This window comes from Procambarus clarkii, chromosome 7 (genome assembly GCF_040958095.1).
Source record: "Procambarus clarkii isolate CNS0578487 chromosome 7, FALCON_Pclarkii_2.0, whole genome shotgun sequence".
NCBI classification, from domain to species: Eukaryota; Metazoa; Arthropoda; class Malacostraca; order Decapoda; family Cambaridae; genus Procambarus; species Procambarus clarkii.
Window position 1 is genome coordinate 29,200,683 of NC_091156.1, and position 18,483 is coordinate 29,219,165.

The 18,483-nt window shown below is 48.6% G+C and overlaps 1 protein-coding gene across 1 annotated transcript in view; it reads left to right on the plus strand.

Annotated features, from left to right (window-relative positions):
- LOC123751743 (facilitated trehalose transporter Tret1) overlaps window positions 1-17,568 on the plus strand; it is a 190,801-nt gene extending 173,233 nt beyond the window's left edge. Inside the window, exon 5 of the mRNA XM_069315243.1 lies at window positions 17,296-17,568. Within this exon, the coding sequence (XP_069171344.1) occupies window positions 17,296-17,478 (183 nt within the window). The 3' untranslated portion in view covers window positions 17,479-17,568. The remainder of the gene's footprint in view (window positions 1-17,295) is intronic.
- Window positions 17,569-18,483: the final 915 nt, after the last annotated feature.

Consider the following 18,483-nt stretch of genomic DNA (forward strand, 5'->3'; position numbering starts at 1 on the left):
CCCTATCATCCAATTCGTTGGGCACCATTCCTTTCCTCCCATCCAATCCCTAATCCTTATCCTGAACTCTTCCTAGGTTCATATAGTCGTAATGGCTTGGCGCTTTCCCCTGATAGTTTCCTTCCCTACCCACTACTGTTAACCATCATCAACACCACTACCCGAAAAACTACGAAAAACCATCATCAACCACCACTACCCGAAAAACTACGAAAAACCATTATCAACCACCACTTACCACCTTTCGTCAACCCTAAACTCCCTCTTCCACCACCAAATACTGTCAGTATAATCAACCATAAGTAACTACCGATCAATCCTAACAACAAACACCATTCCCCCTACCAACTACTGTCAACTATCATCAACCACAATTAAGAACAATCACCCACAACTCTGTTAACAATCAATCACCCACCACTCCCCCCCTTATTACTCTCATCCATCATCAACCACCAGTAACCACAATCAACCACCACTACCTCATCAACTACTGTCAACCATCATCAACCACCATGTGGTGAATTTTCACAGTAGGAATTTACTTGCGTACTTTTAAACTATTATTGATAATATAATTTACTATAATAAAAAATGGACTGTATATTATGAGTTGACTGTATATTCGTAAAGTGGATTATATTTTATAAATTTGTCCTGGTGAGTGCTATCCCATTCACAAGTTTGGGTAGTATATGTGTATATCCTATCATACCAAGTATGGATAATAGCATTAAACTACAAAATGTTAGTTATACTACTAAATGGGTTAGTTAATACGGTTATTTCTTAGCTCTAGAGTCGGTAAAGCCTGGAAATAGGCACTGGTATCCTTCAGTCTCAGGCGAGGAACCTTATTTGGTGAAGCCGTAATGGCGACTTAAGAAACCTCATGGTGCTACAGATCGACTCCATGTTGTCTCCTTTCATGAACTGCACCTGCCGAGTAAGTTATCAGTGGTATACTGTTACCACTGTATATATAAGTTTATAAGTATATACCACTGTATATATAAGTATATATAAGTGTATGTATATAATCCTGTGTCCTGAGCACTCTCCTTTATGGCAGTGAGTCTTGGACACTCCGCGCCCGTCAGGAAAGACAGCTGAATGCCTACCACATGCGCTGCCTTAGACATGTACGCATGTACACAATGCTGAAACAGAGACGAATGCGCTGGCTCGGACACGTTGTGCGAATGGGCGACGGCAGGATCCCCAAGGATCTCCTGTACGGAGAGCTGAGGCAGGGAAAGCGTCCAACAGGCAAGCCCCAGCTACGGTACAAAGACGTATGCAAAAGGGACCTGAAAGCCATGGACGTCGATCTTGCTATATGGGAGACACTGGGTGCAGACCGTTCAGCCTGGAGGCAGTCTGTTCAAAGAGGTCTCTCCAAGTTCGAGGAGTCACTTGCCAAGGAATCGGAGGCAAAGAGACAGAGAAGGAAAGCCGGTAGCCGGGAAGACAGACCAGAATCGGACTACGCTTGTGCTCGGTGTGGGATGGACTGCCACTCTCGGATAGGCCTCAACAGTCACACCAGACGCTGCACCAGGATTGACAACTAGGGCGCAACTCCATAGTCTCCCGAGACTGAAGGATGCCTACTACTACTGTTACCACTACATACAGCATATATTCAGGGGGGCTTAAATTATAATAGGAACAGGGCTTACCCGTTCTGGATGGTGCACAGATGTCATAACAGGGCAATACATTTGTTAATAATAATGGGCAATAATATAAATGATTACAATTGTCCAGATAAATTTCTTCCCTAGTTCCCTAGTTAGAATAGCTCGTCAGTTGGGAGATATTCTATGATTGCTGTGTCGCAAAGCTCTGGGAATGTGCATGTGCTGATTAGTTATGAAAGCTGGTATGTGTGAGCGGCTCGGATGCCATGTGTACAATGGCGTCGCTCGGCGACTCCCTCCCAGACTTTCGCTGTGGACGCAACTATCAGTAAAGTTTCAACATCGTCATTATCGACTAAGGGAAGGAGACCTTTGTTTTACTAATGAGGGGCCAATAGATTAAAAAATTAAAATAGTTCGATTTCAATCAAACTTTTTTGACGAGTTGTATATGAAAAGGGTTTCATCTGGCCCAAGTCTCAGCAACGTAGCATAAATAGGAAGGGAGGAAAAAATATTGAAGTAGTAAAACTTCATTTTCCAAAATGGTCAAAAAACGATTATCAAACACAAGTGTCAAATGAAATCATGTCTATGACTCTCAGCTATCACAATAACATATATTAAAAAAAAATTATGATTATTTTTATTAAATTTTTTTTTACCTTTTTTTTATTTTATTTTTCTTATGTGTTTATCGGACGATTTGCATGAAACTTATACACCTGACTGCACGTAAGCCTGTCTGTAAGGGTGCCAAGTTTGGAGGAAATTGGTTGATGTCAACTTCAGCCACAAATGGCAGCACCTTAGACTTTATTTTTAACTTAGTTATTTCAAGTAACATAAATGTTCATATAACTCTTTAATTTTTTATTCAATTTACACGAAACTTACACCTTATATGTAAAGTTTATGTATCTAAAATATTGGGCCAGCGTGTTTTTCTAAGTTCATTTATTGACTTTATAACAGCAATAAACATGTTACATTTGCATATTTTTTTTTGGGGGGGGGGGAACTTTGACTATTTGTATTAGGAAAACTAAACATGTTTTGGAAAATCCCTGGCCTCAGATCCTTTATTATGTGCTATTGTGTCAGAAAAGTGTCATAGAATGAATATATCTGAAACGTGTGGATGTATATACACACTTGAAAATGTGTAATATTGGTAAAAAAAATTAAATCTCCCTTCCTATTTAGGCTGCAGTACTGAAACTTGGAACAATTGCAGCCCTTTTTATATTCAACTAGTCAAAAAATATTGATTGACATTGAACAACTTTTAATAATTAATGTATTGGCCCCTTAATTTAAGTAGAATTTGAAGATTAACTTCCAGACTGAAGGTTAAGTAGTCACAAGAGAAATATTAAAAGTAAATAGTGGAGTTACGTGGTAACATCCCATTCTCTCTGGAAATCCACTAAATTCATTCTCCGTGATAAAGTAAGCGAATTAGTAATGTTAATATATTCCTGACAGCCGTTTTAACTTATTATGCCAGGTGTTAGTAAATGACGTGTCTAAATTTCCTACACACCACTCCCCCAGCAACACAATCATCCACCACTACCCTACCAACCATTGTCAACCATCATCAAGCACCTCACCCCTCACCAACTTCTGACAAGCATCATCAGCTATAACATCTGCCGCAAAATACTTTTAATCGTCATCAACCACCACACCCCCGACCGGGGAGCCGGTCGGCCGAGCGGGGGAGCCGGTCGGCCGAGCGGACAGCACGCTGGACTTGTGATCCTGTGGTCCTGGGTTCGATCCCAGGCGCCGGCGAGAAACAATGGGCAGAGTTTCTTTCATCCTCTGCCCCTGTTACCTAGCAGTAAAATAGGTACCTGGGTATTAGTCAGCTGTCACGGGCTGCTTCCTGGGGGTGGAGGCCTGGTCGAGGACCGGGCCGCGGGGACACTAAAAAAGCCCCGAAATCATCTCAAGATAGATAACCTCAAGATAACACCCCCCTTCAAATTACTCTCAACCATCATCAACCACTTGTAATATCAATCATCCAACCACAATCAGCAATAACTACCATCGCCAGCCACTGACAACCATCATAAACCACCACACCCCCATCAACCTATTGTCGACTATCATCATCTACAATTTCCCAACGAACTATTGTCAACCACCAGTAACCATAATCAACTACTACTCTCCCCACCAACTACTGCCTACCATCATCAACCACTAGTAACCACAATCAACCAGAACTCCTACCAACTACTGAAAATCCTCAACAACCACAAGAACCACAATCAATACCGCTTCCCATTCCATCTACTATCAATCATCAACCACACGTAACTACAATCAACCACCACTACCCCTTCTAACTAAGGTCAACGGTCATTAACAACCAGTAACCACAATCAACCAGCACCTAACCTGGGGGGCCTGACTGCTGAGTGGACAGTGCTTCGGATTTGTTGTCTATCCCGTTGGTTATTCCATTATATTTTGTCTGTCCCATGGGTGGCAGTGGATCAGCTTCTGTCTGTCCCACTGGAGGCAGTGGATCAGCTTCTGTCTGTCCCATTGGTGCCATTGCAGCTTCTGTCTGTCTTGTTGGTGGCAGTGGAGCTTCTGTCTGTCTATCCCATGGGTGGCAGTGGAGCTTTTGTCTGCACCAATGGGTGGCAGTTGAGCTTCTGTCTGTACCAATGGCGGCAGTGGAGCTTCTGTCTGTCCCATGGGTGGCAGTGGAGCTTCCGTCTGTCATATGGGTGGCAGTTGAGCTTCAGTCTGTACCAATGGTGGCAGTGGAGCTTCTGTCTATACCAATGGTGGCAGTGGAGCTTCTGTCTGTCCCATGGGTGGTAGTGGAGCTTCTGTCTGTCTGTCCCATGGGTGGCAGTGGAGCTTCTGTCTGTCCCGTTGGTGGCATTGGAGCTTCTGTCTATCCTGTTGGTGGCAGTGGAGCTTCTGTCTGTCTGTTCCATTGGTGGCAGTGGAGCTTCTGTATGTTCCATTGGTGGCAGTGGAGCTTCTGTCTGTCTGTCCAATGGGTGGCAGTGGATCTTCTGTCTGTCCAATGGGTGGCAGTGGAGCCTCTGTCTGTCCAATGGGTGGCAGTGGAGCTTCTGTCTGTCCAATGGGTGGCAGTGGAGCTTCTGTCTGTTCCACTGGTGGCAGTGGAGTTTATGTCTGTCCCATGGGTTGCAGTGGAGCTTCTGTCTGTCTGTCCGATGGGTGGCAGTGGAGCTTCTGTCTGTCTGTTCCATGGGTGGCAGTGGAGCTTCTGTCTGTCCCATTGGTGGCAGTGGAGCGTCTGTCTAATGGGTCGCAGTGGAGCTTTTGTCTGTTCCTTGGGCGGCAGTGGAGCTTCTGTCTGCCATATTGGTGGCAGTGGACTGTCTGTCTGTCTAATGGGTCGCAGTGGTGCTTCTGTGTGTCCCATGGGTTGCAGTGGAGCTTCTGCCTGTCCAATTGGTGGCAGTGGAGCGGCTGTCTGTCTAATGGGTGGCAGTGGAGCTTCTGTCTGTCCAATGGGTGGCAGTGGAGCTTCAGTCTGTTCCATTGGTGGCAATGGAGCTTCTGTCTTTCCCATGAGTGGCAGTGGAGCTTCTATCTGTCTGTCCGATGGGTGGCAGTGGATCTTCTGTCTGTCCCATGAGTTGCAATGGAGCTTCTGCCTGTCCTATTGGTGGCAGTGGAGCGTCTGTCTGTCTGTCCGATGGGTGGCAGTGGATCTTCTGTCTGTCTGTCCCATGGATGACAGTGGAACTTCTGTCTGTCCCATTGGTGGCAGTGGAGTTTCTGTCTTTCCAATGGGTTGCAGTGGAGCTTCTGTCTGTTCCATTGGTGGCCGTGGAGCTTCTGTCTGTTCCATTGGTGGCAGTGGAGCTTCTGTCTGTTCCATTGGTGGCAGTGGAGCTTCTGTCTGTTCCATTGGTGGCAGTGAAGCTTCTGTCTGTCTGTTCAATGGGTGGCAGTGGAGCGTCTGTCTGTTCCATTGGTGGCAGTGGAGCTTCTGTCTGACTGTTCCATTGGTGGCAGTGGAGCTTCTGTCTGTTCCATTGGTGGCAGTGGAGCTTCTGTCTGTCTGCCCCCTCCCCGCTCAGCTCGTTGTCGCCGTGTGGGGGCTTAGTGGACGGCGGCCGGAGTGTGATGCTCCTTGGGACAGTCCTCTGTCCTTTTTTAGCCTTGTGCTCCTGCTGCTGTCCTCTCCAATTCTGCTGGGCATCTTTTCCTTTTCCTTCTGTTTCGTTTTTCTTCCCCCTCTTCTCCTATCTGCTTGCCGTTTCCTGCCGACCTTTTGCTCGTTCTGGTTCTTCCCTTGGACTTCTTCTATTTTGACGCCCGGGTGCTTGAGGAGGCATACTCTTGCACCCGTAGAACTGTAGTACCCGACGTCGAGAGCGAGGGGAACCTTTTATTGTCAATCCCCCTTTCGTCACTGAACCCGATCTCGACGGACTGTCGGTTTCTTAAGGTGGCGTTTGTGGGGCGTATACTCACGACGCACCCCTAGGAGGCCCCGGCAAGATCGGCGATAGCTTCTTGTTGGGTGTCCTGCCTTTAATTGTGGCTCCATGGTGGGTGTGGGGGCACATTCGTGAATGAATTCTTCTTTTCGTCATGATGATAACCCCTGTTTCGGCTGCTTCTGGTGTACCTTCTCAGGCTCGTGGGGTGGGCGACCAAGCCCCCGAGTCGGTCCGCATTGGAAGACCGGGCTCTGTAGCCTCCGCTGCATTGGGCCCCGACCTTGCTCCTCCTTTGGCCTCTCTGATTCCTTCCCCTGGCTCCCCTCCCTCCTCTGTGGTTGGGTCGAGCCCCAGGCCCCCAGTGGTGATTACCTCGTCCCCTGGCGCGGCTCCTTCTCTAGTTGTAACTACTGCGCCTTTTAACCCCTCTCTCTCTGGGGGTTCTCACCGCCGTCCTCGTCACGGCCGCCCTCGCTCGATTCCTTCCAGTTCTGCTACCTATCAAGCCTTGTTTGGTCCCGCTTCGTGGGCCAAATATTTTGATCTCCTCCCTCTTGATTCTGCGCCTCCTGACGATTTCTCCCTCCATCGACATCTCGTTGATTCCGTGGATGCCTCCATTACTTTCAACCCCATTCGTCTCGGTACACGTGTCGTTGCTGCTCCTTCTCAGGATGCTGCTTCCCGCTTGGCTGCCTTATCCTGCCTTGGCGAGACCCCTGTTCGGGTCTCGAAGAACGCTCAGTTGAATGCCAGTGTTGGCACTATTTTGCTCCCGCCCCATGTTGCGACCGGTGTTCGGGACCTGCGCGACTGCCCGACGATATTCGACATATCCTTGCTGCCCAGGGCCATTCTATTCTCCAGGTGGACACGTTTACTCGTCCCCCTCGTGGTAGTCGCCGTCAACCCCTCCGGGTTGTGAAGATTACCTTTGATGGTAGGACCCTTCCACCCTCTGTCATTCTTGCTGGTGCCAGGTGCTCTGTCCAGGAGTACATTCCTTCTCCTCGGCTCTGCAACAAGTGCTGGAGGTTTGGGCATGGTGCTCTCTGCTGCTCCGGGACTGTCTCTCTCTGTCCTTTGTGTGGTGGCGAAGGTCGCTCTAAGTCGGAGTGCACTTCTCCCCAGGCTCGTTGCCTCAACTGCGGTGAGGCCCATCCTACCTTCTCCCGTGCGTGTGTCCATTACAAGCTTGAGGCAGCCGTCCTCAACTTGAAGCACCGGGAGCGTTTATCTTTTCCTGAGGCGAGACGCCAGGTTCGCCGGCTCCCGCCTTATGCTAATATCTCTTATGCTCGCGTGTTGCGCTCTTCCTCTCCTTGTCCTTCCCGCCTTCCTCAGACTCACAACCGTTTCCGGGCCTTGGACCCTGATGCGCCCACTGCCCCCTCCTCTGTTCCTTTGGGTTCTCTCCCGAAGGATCCTCCTCCTGGTCCTCTGTCCGGGGTTCCCCTTCCTTCTACCCGGTCTGTCGTGTCTCCTGTGTCTTCTTCCTCGTCCCCCTCCGATCCTCCTTCCCATCCTCTTCCTCCATCTATCGGCTCTCCCCACCGCCTGTCGGTGCGGGCGGATGTCCATCGCTCTCCTAGCGGCCGTCGTGTGTGCTCTCGTTCGGCTTCTCCTGTTGAGACACTGGAATCCGTTGCCCGGTACGTAGTTGCTGGAACACCGGTCTCTTTAAGTCAGAAGCGTAAGCCTGGCTCCTCTCCTTCCTCTTCTCCGGCGGGTAAGAAGGCTTCGCTTTCTTCGTCAGCTCCTACGTCTGGTTCTGTTGCTCCTTCCCCTCCCGTTTCAGTGATTGCGCCCCCTGTTCCTGCTATGGAGGTTTCTTTGGCCCCTGCTTCCCTTTCGGTTGCTGCTCTTGCTGGGGTGCGCTCCCCTCTTTCTACTCCCCCTCTTCCTGCTGCTGTCCTTGACTGCTCCTCTCCGTTGTCTCCTCCTCTTCCTCCTCCTCCTCCTCCTTCGGACCCCGCCCGCCCACCTCTGATCTGTTCTCCCGTTTCCTTCCCTCCGTCTTTGCTCAGTTTACCCATGCCCCCTAACCCTGACTTTGCTGACCCTGATCCCGACCCTGATATTCTTTAACGTGCTCTGTTGCTCTTTCGCCTTGGTTTCTTCCTTGTTCTCTGGTTTTGTCCTTTCTCTTCTCGTCGTTGTCCATTCTTCAATGGAACGTTCGAGGTTATTACGCCAATTTCCTCGAACTCCAACTTCTGATTTCGCGGTTTTCGCCCCTTTGTGTCTGTCTCCAGGAGCCAATGCTTGGTGCTCGTCCTGGTCGTTTTCGTGGCTATTCCTTTCTCTCCCCCCCCCCCCCCCAGCTATTGCTGGGGCTTCTAATTCTTCTACTCTCTTGATTCGTGCTGATGTTCCCTTTGTTCCTTTACTTTTTCCTTCGCCTCTCCATTGTTCTGCTGCTCGTATCTTTGTGGGGAAATGGTACACAGTTTGTTCCATTTATCTTCCCCCGAGTGTCCCACTCTCTCTTCCTGATTTGAAACACCTCCTAGACTCCTTGCCGGAGCCTGTGCTCCTGCTGGGTGACTTCAATTGTCGTCATTCCCTTTGGGGTGACGTTCTGACGAATACCCGGGGTCGCCTCCTTGAGCCGTTTCTCCTCTCTTCTTCCCTGTCTCTTCTGAATTCTGGTGAGCCCACTCATTTGGACTCTCGGACTCGCACCCTTTCTTGTCTTGATCTTTCTCTCTGCTCTTCTTCTCTTTACTTAGATTTCACGTGGCAGGTTCTTGATGACCTCCATGGAAGTGATCATTTCCCCATCCTTGTTTCCTTTTTCTCTTTTCGCCCTTCCCTCTCTTTCCCTAGGTGGCAGTTTGCTAAGGCAGACTGGACCCTATTTACCCTCAGTGCTGCTCTCTCTGACCTCTCCCTTCTGCCTCTCTCTCGCGCTCTCCTCCTTTTTCATGACACTGTCTTCAACGCTGCCCTCCGCTCTGTTCCTCGCTCTTCCTCTCGGGGTCCGCGGAAGTGCGTTCCCTGGTGGAATGTGGACTGTGCTCGGGCTGTCCGCTGTAAGCGTGCAGCCTGGAAGAGGCAACGCCGTAGGCAGACGACCGATTCTTTTCTTTTCTTTCGGAAAGCGAGTGCGGTGGCCCGTAGGGCCATCCGTACGGCTAAACGTGAATGTTGGGCATCTTATGTCTCAACAATTACGTCCGAAACCCCTCTGGCCCAGATCGGGAAGCGTATCTGCAAGATAGCGGGTAAGTTCGTTCCCGATGTTTCGCCGGTCCTTCACCTCTATGATACTCTTGTAGCGGACCCGTTGCAGGTTGCTTCCGAACTGGGTTCCCACTTTTCTTCTGTTAGCTCTGGTCTTCATCTTCCCCAATCTTTCCTTCTTCGTAAACCTGTCCTTGAGTCTCGTCCTTTAGATTTCTGCACTCATCTTCAGCTTCCCTATAATGATCCCTTCTCTCTCTCTGAACTTCGTTCTGCCCTGGCCCTCTGCGGTTCTACGGCGGCGGGCTCCGATGGTATTCATTATGAGATGCTTCGCCATCTCCCTCCGAGCACGTCTCAGTATTTCCTGAGTCTGTATAATCGGATCTGGGAGTCGTCGTCAGTCCCTGAGGACTGGCTCGATGCCGTTGTCCTCCCTGTTCGCAAACCGGGGTCTCTGGGTACTTCCCCTAAGGACTTTCGCCCTATTGCTCTCACAAGTTGTGTCTGCAAACTCTTTGAACGTATGGTTAACGTTCGTCTGATGTGGTTCCTGGAACACCATCACCTCCTCTCCCCTTCTCAATTTAGTTTCCGCAAGTGCCGCAGCACGACAGATGTCCTGGTGAACTTGGAGGTCTATATTCGTACTGCTTTTGCTGCGAAGACCTCCGTTGTTGCCGCCCTTTTTGACCTGGAAAAGGCTTACGACACCACTTGGCGTTATCATATCCTATCTCAACTTCATTCTTTTGGCCTTCGTGGTCATCTCCCTCTCTTTCTCCGCAGCTTCCTCTCTCGTCGTTCCTTTCGGGTGCGCCTTGGTACCGCTCTCTCTCCCTCTTTTCAGCAATACGAATTTGTGCCCCAGGGTAGTGTTCTGAGCACTACTCTTTTTCTGGTTGCCCTCAATGGTCTTCTTTCCTCTCTTCCTTCTGGTGTCTTCTCCGCTCTCTATGTCGATGATCTTACCCTTTGTTGTCAGGGTGATGATTCGCCTCTCCTTCAACGCCGGCTTCAACTTGCAATTGATGCCGTGTCGTCTTGGGCCACAGATCATGGCTTCAAGTTCTCTACTTCTAAGACTTATGCCATGACTTTTACGCGGAAACGGGTTGTTCTTCGTCCCTCTTTGTCACTTTATGGTCATCCCCTGGAATACAAAGATTCCGCGAAGCTTTTGGGGTTATTCCTTGACACTCGTTTGTCTTGGTCTCCCCATATCTCTTACCTCCGTGTTGAGTGCTCTAAGGCCCTTACCCTCCTTCGGGTCTTGTCCCATACTTCTTGGGGGGCAGATAGGCGCACTCTCCTTGCTTTACCTTCCTCTCTCGTCCTGTCTAAGCTCGATTATGGTTGCCCTGCTTACTTCGTCTGCCCTTCTACTCTTCGCCGTCTTGATGCTTTGCACCATACTGGGTTGCGCCTCAGTTCTGGTGCCTTTCGTTCGACTCCCATCCTTAGCTTGTATGTTGACACTGGCTTCCTGTTTCTCCAGGACCGCCGTGATCGCTACTGTCTTCGCTATCTTGCGCGGTCCTTGCGACATCCTTCCTATCGCCTCTGTCGTGCTTTAACTTTTACCCCTCCTGCGGTTCCTGTTCCTCTTCACCACCTCCCTCTTTCTGTCCGGTTATCTCGCCTACAGGATTCTCTTTCCGTTCGTATTTCTGATGTTTCTCCTCGTGTTGTTCCTTCTTTGCCCCTGTGGAGGGTCCCTCTTCCGCGGTTTTGTACATCCTTGACCCGTATCACTAAAGCTTTTACCCCTCCTACGGTTCTAAAACGCCTTTTCCTCGAGCACTTTTCTTCTCACTCCCGCTCCGTTTCTGTCTTCACCGATGGGTCTAAGTCAGCGGACGGTGTTGGCTACTCTGTTGTTTTTCCTGATCGCACTTATATGTGTCGCTTGCCTCCGGAGACTAGCATCTTTACAGCGGAACTTTATGCTATTCTCTATGCTCTTCGTCTCCTCCTTTCTCGTTGTCAGTCTTCCTTTGTAGTTGTTGTTGTCTCTCGTAGTGCCCTCGTGGCTCTCGGGTCCTTTAATCCGGTTCATCCAGAAGTTGTCGAGATCCAGCATTGGCTGTTTCTCGTTCACAGTAAATTTAAGTCGGTTGAGTTTTGTTGGGTTCCCAGCCATATTGGTGTGTCTTTAAATGAGCGTGCGGATGCTGCCGCCAAGGAAGCTGTCCGCTCTTGTCCCATCTCTCGTAAAGGCATTCCGTATTCCGACTTTTACCCGGTTATCCATTCCTCAGTCCTTACCCGTTGGCAGGCTTCTTGGTCGTCTGTTACTGGTAACAAGCTCCGTACTCTTAAATGTTGTGTTTCCTCGTGGCCGTCCTCCTTCCACCGTAACCGGCGGTGGGAAACAGCTCTGGCGAGGTTGCGTATTGGCCATACTTGCTTAACCCATGGTCACTTGATGGAGCGCCGCCCTGCTCCTTATTGTCCTAGTTGCATTGTCCCTCTTACGGTCGTGCATGTCCTTCTTGAATTTCCTGACTTCCAGGACGAGCGTGTGTCTTGCTTTCCGACCGCCCCTCGCGGTCACCTGTCCCTCGATAGAATTCTTGGTGACTCTGCTACTTTTGATATCGTTCGCCTTATGCGTTTTTATTCTCGTATTGGCATCCTTGGTGATATTTAGCGCCCTCTGATTATTTTGCGTATTTGATGGTGCTACATAGCCTTCCCGGTTTGGTGCCTTCTTTTGATAATTACTTACTTACTTCTGTCTGTCTGTCCAATGAGTGGCAGTGGATCTTCTGTCTATCCAATGGGTGGCAGTGGAGTTTCTGTCTTTCCCATGGGTGGCAGTGGAGTTTCTGTCTTTCCCATGGGTGGCAGTGGAGCTTCTGTCTGTTCCATTGGTGGCAGTGGAGCTTCTGTCTGTTCCATTGGAGGCAGTGGAGCTTCTGTCTGTCTATCAATGGGTGGCAGTGGATCTTCTGTCTATCCAATGGGTGGCAGTGGATCTTCTGTCTATCCAATGGGTGGCAGTGGAGTTTCTGTCTTTCCCATGGGTGGCAGTGGAGCTTCTGTCTTTCCCATGGGTGGCAGTGGAGCTTCTGTCTGTCCTATTGGTGGCAGCGGAGCGTCTGTCTGTCGGTTTCATGGGTGGCAGTGGAGTTTCTGTCTGTCTGTCCCATGGGTGACAGTGGAGCTTCTCTCTGTCCCATTCGTGGCAGTGGAGCGTCTGTCTGTCTAATGGGTCGCAGTGGTGCTTTTGTCTGTTACATGGGTGACAGTGGAGCGTCTGTCTGTGTAATGGGTGGCAGTGGAGCTTCTGTTTGTCCCATTGGTGGCAGTGGAGTTTCTGTCTGTCCCAGGGTGGCAGTGGATCCCTTAACTATCCCATGATTAGTAGTGGACCCAATACTTATTCTGTGGACAATAGTTGAGCCCAAACCCTCGTATGGGCAATAGTTGACCCATACCCATACTAAGAGCAGCCATGGCCCCCATTCTGTGGTAGGTGTTGAACCCCATATCAATCCCCTAAGTGTTCGGTTACACCTTACTCTTGCTGTGGACAGTAGTGAACCCTACATATATTCCATGTAAACTAAGTCTTTGAAAATATAATAAGCCTTTCGAAACGCCTTCAGGCGTCGGACCAGAAATAAAGAATCAAATTTGGATAGTTAATTTAGCAATTTCCTTCGACAGTGAAGAAGAACGTAAGAAATATTGAGAAGATTCATATAGGGAAGCGTTCTGTTTGTTAATATATATATATATTGTGACGGTAAAGTGTTGGAGTGTTGATGTTCGGCAGTCCTCCAATGGCAGGTGGCAATGCCTTGTCACACTTACAGAAAAAAAAGAGACTGCTTGCCTGTTTATCTGTGGTAAGGTAATGGGAAGACACACAAAACACAAAATATAAACAATGAAATTTTAATTACTTTAGAAAACAAGATATGAACAAAGACAATCCCTTGGCTTACGTAAAATTCAAAACAAGCCAACAAACAAAACAACATGAATAATTAATAGATGTGAAATTTACTCTAAAACAAAATAATGTACAAGACAACAAAAATAATAATCAGGTGCTGAGAATATTGGCTAGATCTGCCACCTCCCTTAGTACACGAGAGCCAGGGCTTAGTCTACCAGAGAGAGATGTCAACTCCTAAGAGCACAAAGATATTCTGAGGAGGACGGCGTGAGCTGGCCCAGACGTCGACTCAGGTAGAGGGCGTGAGTGCAGGTGCAGGTGCTGTCGGCGATACACCAGCCAATCAGGAGCAGGCAGGCGGAGAATGGGTAGTTTGCTCGTTGACGGCGGGTAGAGAGCCGGCGTGTCTGGTGGAGCAAGGTACGCTTTGCTTCCTGGGCAAAACTATTTGTGATACTGGTGGACGTATCTTCAATATAGCATCTTGTACTTGTAGAATGACGTGAATGATATAGGGAAGAGCAGGCTCAATCTCTCTTGAAAGAGATTATCATCACAATATATACATATATATATATATATATATATATATATATATATATATATATATATATATATATATATATATATATATGTATATAAACAAACAGAACGCTTCCCCATATGAGTGAATCGAACAACCGATCCTCGACTCAAGTCCATTACATCCAGCGGTCGACCCCACAGACGCATTCTTAAATTTTAATATGCTGTTCATTCAAAACGGGAATTTTCTCAAGTATAAAATAATATTATAATATATTAGCATATTGTGCATATATAGGCATAGGTTAGGTTAGGTTAGGTGTTTAGGTTCTGTTGGCGATTATTTGTATTTGTAGTACGTGGGTGAAGCATTTATAGCGTTGTGATTCGAACAAAATTCGTCAGTGGCACACTTGTTCCGGATATGTTCGAACGTCAGCAGTTGTGAGTCGTGTGTCAGCCCGTCCTCCAAACAAAGATCCAAAAGTGATTCCATGCACCCGCCGAACCCCCTGTTTATGAATGAAAAGCGGTTTACACACGACTCACAACTGCTGACGTTCGAACATATCCGGAACAAGTGCTTCACTGACGAATTTTGTTCGAATCACAACGCTATAAATGCTTCACCCACGTACTACAAATACAAATAATCGCCAACAGAACATAAACACCTAACCTAACCTATCCTATGCCTATATATACACAATATGCTAATATATTATAATATTAATTTATACTTGCGAAAATTCCCGTTTTGATTGAACAGCATGTTAACATTTATGAATGCGTCTGTGGGGTCGACCGCTGAATGTAATGGACTTGAGTCGAGGACGGGTTGCAGCCCGTCCTCCAAACAAAGATCCAAAAGTGATTCCATGCACCCGCCGAACCCCCTGTTTATGAATGAAAAGCGGTTTACATACGACTCACAACTGCTGACGTTCGAACATATCCGGAACAAGTGCTTCACTGACGAATTTTGTTCGAATCACAACGCTATAAATGCTTCACCCACGTACTACAAATACAAATAATCGCCAACAGAACCTAAACACCTAACCTAACCTATCCTATGCCTATATATACACAATATGCTAATATATTATAATATTAATTTATACTTGCGAAAATTCCCGTTTTGATTGAACAGCATGTTAACATTTATGAATGCGTCTGTGGGGTCGACCGCTGAATGTAATGGACTTGAGTCGAGGACGGGTTGCGTGTGTAAACCGCTTTTCATTCTTAAACAGGGGGTTTGGTGGGTGCATGGAATCACTTTTGGATCTTTGTTTGGAGGACGGGCTGGAATCGAACCATAGGCCAGCCAGGGGCCTGACCAGAGCATTAACCACTAGGCCACCCTCTGATCGTTAAAAGAATGGAAATTCGGGCGGCATTTCCACGAAATCTCCGTCCGCAACGACACTAAAGGAATGGCTTCTGGTCAAACACTCATTTTCTATCAATCATATTTACTAGGGAAAACTCGTGCCTTGAATATATCACTTGCATGAACTCGCAAGGAATTTTAACAAACAGAACACTTCCCAGTATAAGAGAATCGAACCATGGGCCAGCCAGGTGCCTGGTCATTGTAGTCACATTGTAGTCACAATGACCATTGAGACTACATTTCTCAGTCTATATATCACACTAAAGTTTAGTATATTTATTGTAGGCAGTTAATTATAGCAATTGAAGGACGAGTATATGAATTCGGTTTTGGCTTTATCAGTAAGCCTTCATTGAGTCCGAAATAGTTAGATAAAGAGCGGAAGGTGATAGGACGTGGGAGACAGGTAAATATAAGAGCCTGATATACGATTTAGGGACTATACATCCAGTGTACTGTGGGGAGTATGTCTTAGAAAGTACTGTGAAAACTGTAGACAAGTTAATTTTGTGACTGTAATGATCTCAGAAGAAACCTGTCAGCATTTGTTACATGAGTATTAAGGTAGCTATTTTCAACAGGTGTCGGGGTCCAGGAGCTAATTCATATTTAACTGTTAAGAGTAAAAATGAGTTGAAGAGAGGGAGGGGAATTCATTTCAAGGACTACACAATACATTCCCACTAAACTGTAGTAAAGAAGCAGAGGTAACAAATATGAAGAAATTAACTAATGAAGTCATTAGAGATACTATAACTAATTTTTCATAGATATTAATGATCGAATCACAACAACATATTAATTAAATTACTGTTATGTAATACCGAGTATTTCCTACGGTTTTCAAACACTTTCCCCTCTCTCTTTCTCTGCCCTCAAACCTGCCCTCCGTATGCCCTTCCTTGCTCTCTCCCTTGTCCTGTCCTCCACCCTTCCTTACGCTTGATCTTTCCTGATCTCTCCTCTTCCGTGCCCTCTCCCCTTCCTTGCCCTCTCCACTTACTTGCTCTATTCCCTTTCCTGCCCTCTCCCCTTCCCTGCCCTCTCCACTTACCTGCTCTATTCCTTTTCCTGCCTTCTCCCTAAACGCGCCCTTTCCCCTCCCTCTCCCATTTGCATTCCCTGCCCTCTCCTTAAAAACGACTTTCCCTCTCCCTAAACGCTCCCTTTCTCCTCCCTTCCCCATTCCCTGCCCTCTCTCTAAAAACGACTTTCCCCCTCCCTAAATGTGCCATTTCTCCTCCCTTCCCCATTCCATGCCCTCTCACCTTCCCTGACCTTTCCCCCTCTTCCCCTTCCATGCTCTCTCCCTTTTCTGCAATCTCCCCTTCCCGTCCCTCTCACTTTTCCTGCCCTCTTCCTTTACCAGCCCTTTTGCTGTTCCTGTCCACTGCCCTATTTGGCCCTCTACCATTCCTCGACCTCGCCCCTTGCTTGACGTCTCACCTTCCTTGACCACTTACCTTCCTTGATCTCTCCCATTCCTTGACCTCTCCCATTCCTTGACCTCTCCCATTCCTTGACCTCTCTCATTCCTTGACCTCTCCCATTCCTTGACCTCTCCCATTCCTTGACCTCTCTCATTCCTTGACCTCTCCCCTTCCTTGACCTCTCTCATCTCTCCGCCTTTTTCCCCTTCCTGCTTTTCCCCTTCCCTCTTCCCCGCTATTGCCCTCTCACCTTGCCTGCTCTCTTCCCCTTTCGAACCCTCCCCCTCTGATCCCTCTCCCCCCATCTCGCCCTCTTCCTTGTCTACTCCTCTCTCCTGCTCTCACTCCTTCCCTTCACTCTTCCCTTACTGGCTCTCTCCCTGTCTCTGCCCTACCTGGGTTCCCTTCTCTCTTACATTCCCTGTCCTTTTCCCTTCCTGACCCTTTCCCTTCTCCCGTCTTTCCCCTACCCTGCCCCCACTCCTTCCTTTCCCTCTAACCTTCCCTGACCTTTCCCCTTTTACTTCCTTCTCTCCATCCCCGCCGTCTTTCTTCTCATACGCTCCCTCTTTTCCTAGCATCTTCCTTACCATCTTCCATTCTGTGTCCTTTCCTCTTTCCCATCCTCTCTGTTTCCCTTCTCCCTCCCATTCCTTGCCCTCTCTCCCCCTTCATTGCCCTCTAAATTTCCTTGCCCTTTCTCATCCTGCCCTGCTTGCCCTCCGTCGGGACGGTGGTGGTGCAGGCGGTGAGCGTGTGCATGCTCCTGGGCAGCCTCCAGTCCTTCGCGGTGATGCAGCTCTTCAGCCCCATGCAGGAGGCCCTGACACGGGCGGGGCTCTACTGGACCTACGGCGCTGTGGCTGCCCTTGGTGTTCCCTTCTGCCTCATCTTCCTCACAGAGACTGCCAGGAGTACGGTCGGTTGAAGCAACACTGGAGACGACGACGCAAAAATGGAGAGGATGACGCAAACCTGGGGATGATAGCGCAGCGCTGGACGGATGACGCAACACTGCATGGGATGACGCAAGGGTGGGTATCATGACGCAACACAGGAGTTCACGCTAAAATACTGAGGTGATTACGAAACAAAGGTGACGCTACAGAGCTGGGGGTGATGACGCAACACAGGAGGTGACGCTAAAATACTAGTGGTGATAACGCAACACAGGAGGTGACGCTAAAATACTGGGGTGATGACGCAACACAGAAGGCGACGTAACAAATCAGGTGGTGAAAACACAACACAGGAGGTGATGGTGTAACGCAAGAGGTGACATCGCAACGCACAAGGCGACGTTACAACGCAGATGGAAACAACATCACCAGGGGGCGACGTTGCAAAGCTGGCACTGACTCTTCAACGCAGACGGTGACGCTACAGTACAGGCGGTGGCAACGCAACGCAAACGGTGACAGTGCACAATAGGAGGCGACGTTACAACGCAAACGGTGACGTTACAATACAGACGGTGACAACGGGAACACGGAAGGCGACGTTACAGCGCAAACGGTGACAACGAGAACACAGGAGGCGACGTTACAACGCAAACGGTGACAACGGGAACACAGAAGGCGACGTTACAACGCAGACGGTGACAACGACGATACAGGAGGCAACGTTACAACGCAAACGGTGACGTTACAACGCAGACGGTGACAACGTTGACACAGGAGGCGACGTTACAACGCAGACGGAGACAACGTTGACACAGGAGGCGACGTTACAACACAGAAAGTGACAACGTCAAAACAGAGGGGACGTTACAAAGAAGGAGGTGACAACGCAACGCAGACAGGGACACTACAACGCAACGCTGGAGGTGACGCTACAACACAGGAGGTGACGCTACAACACAGGAGGTGACGCTACAACACAGGAGGTGACGCTACAACACAGGAGGTGACGATACAACACACGAGGTAACGCT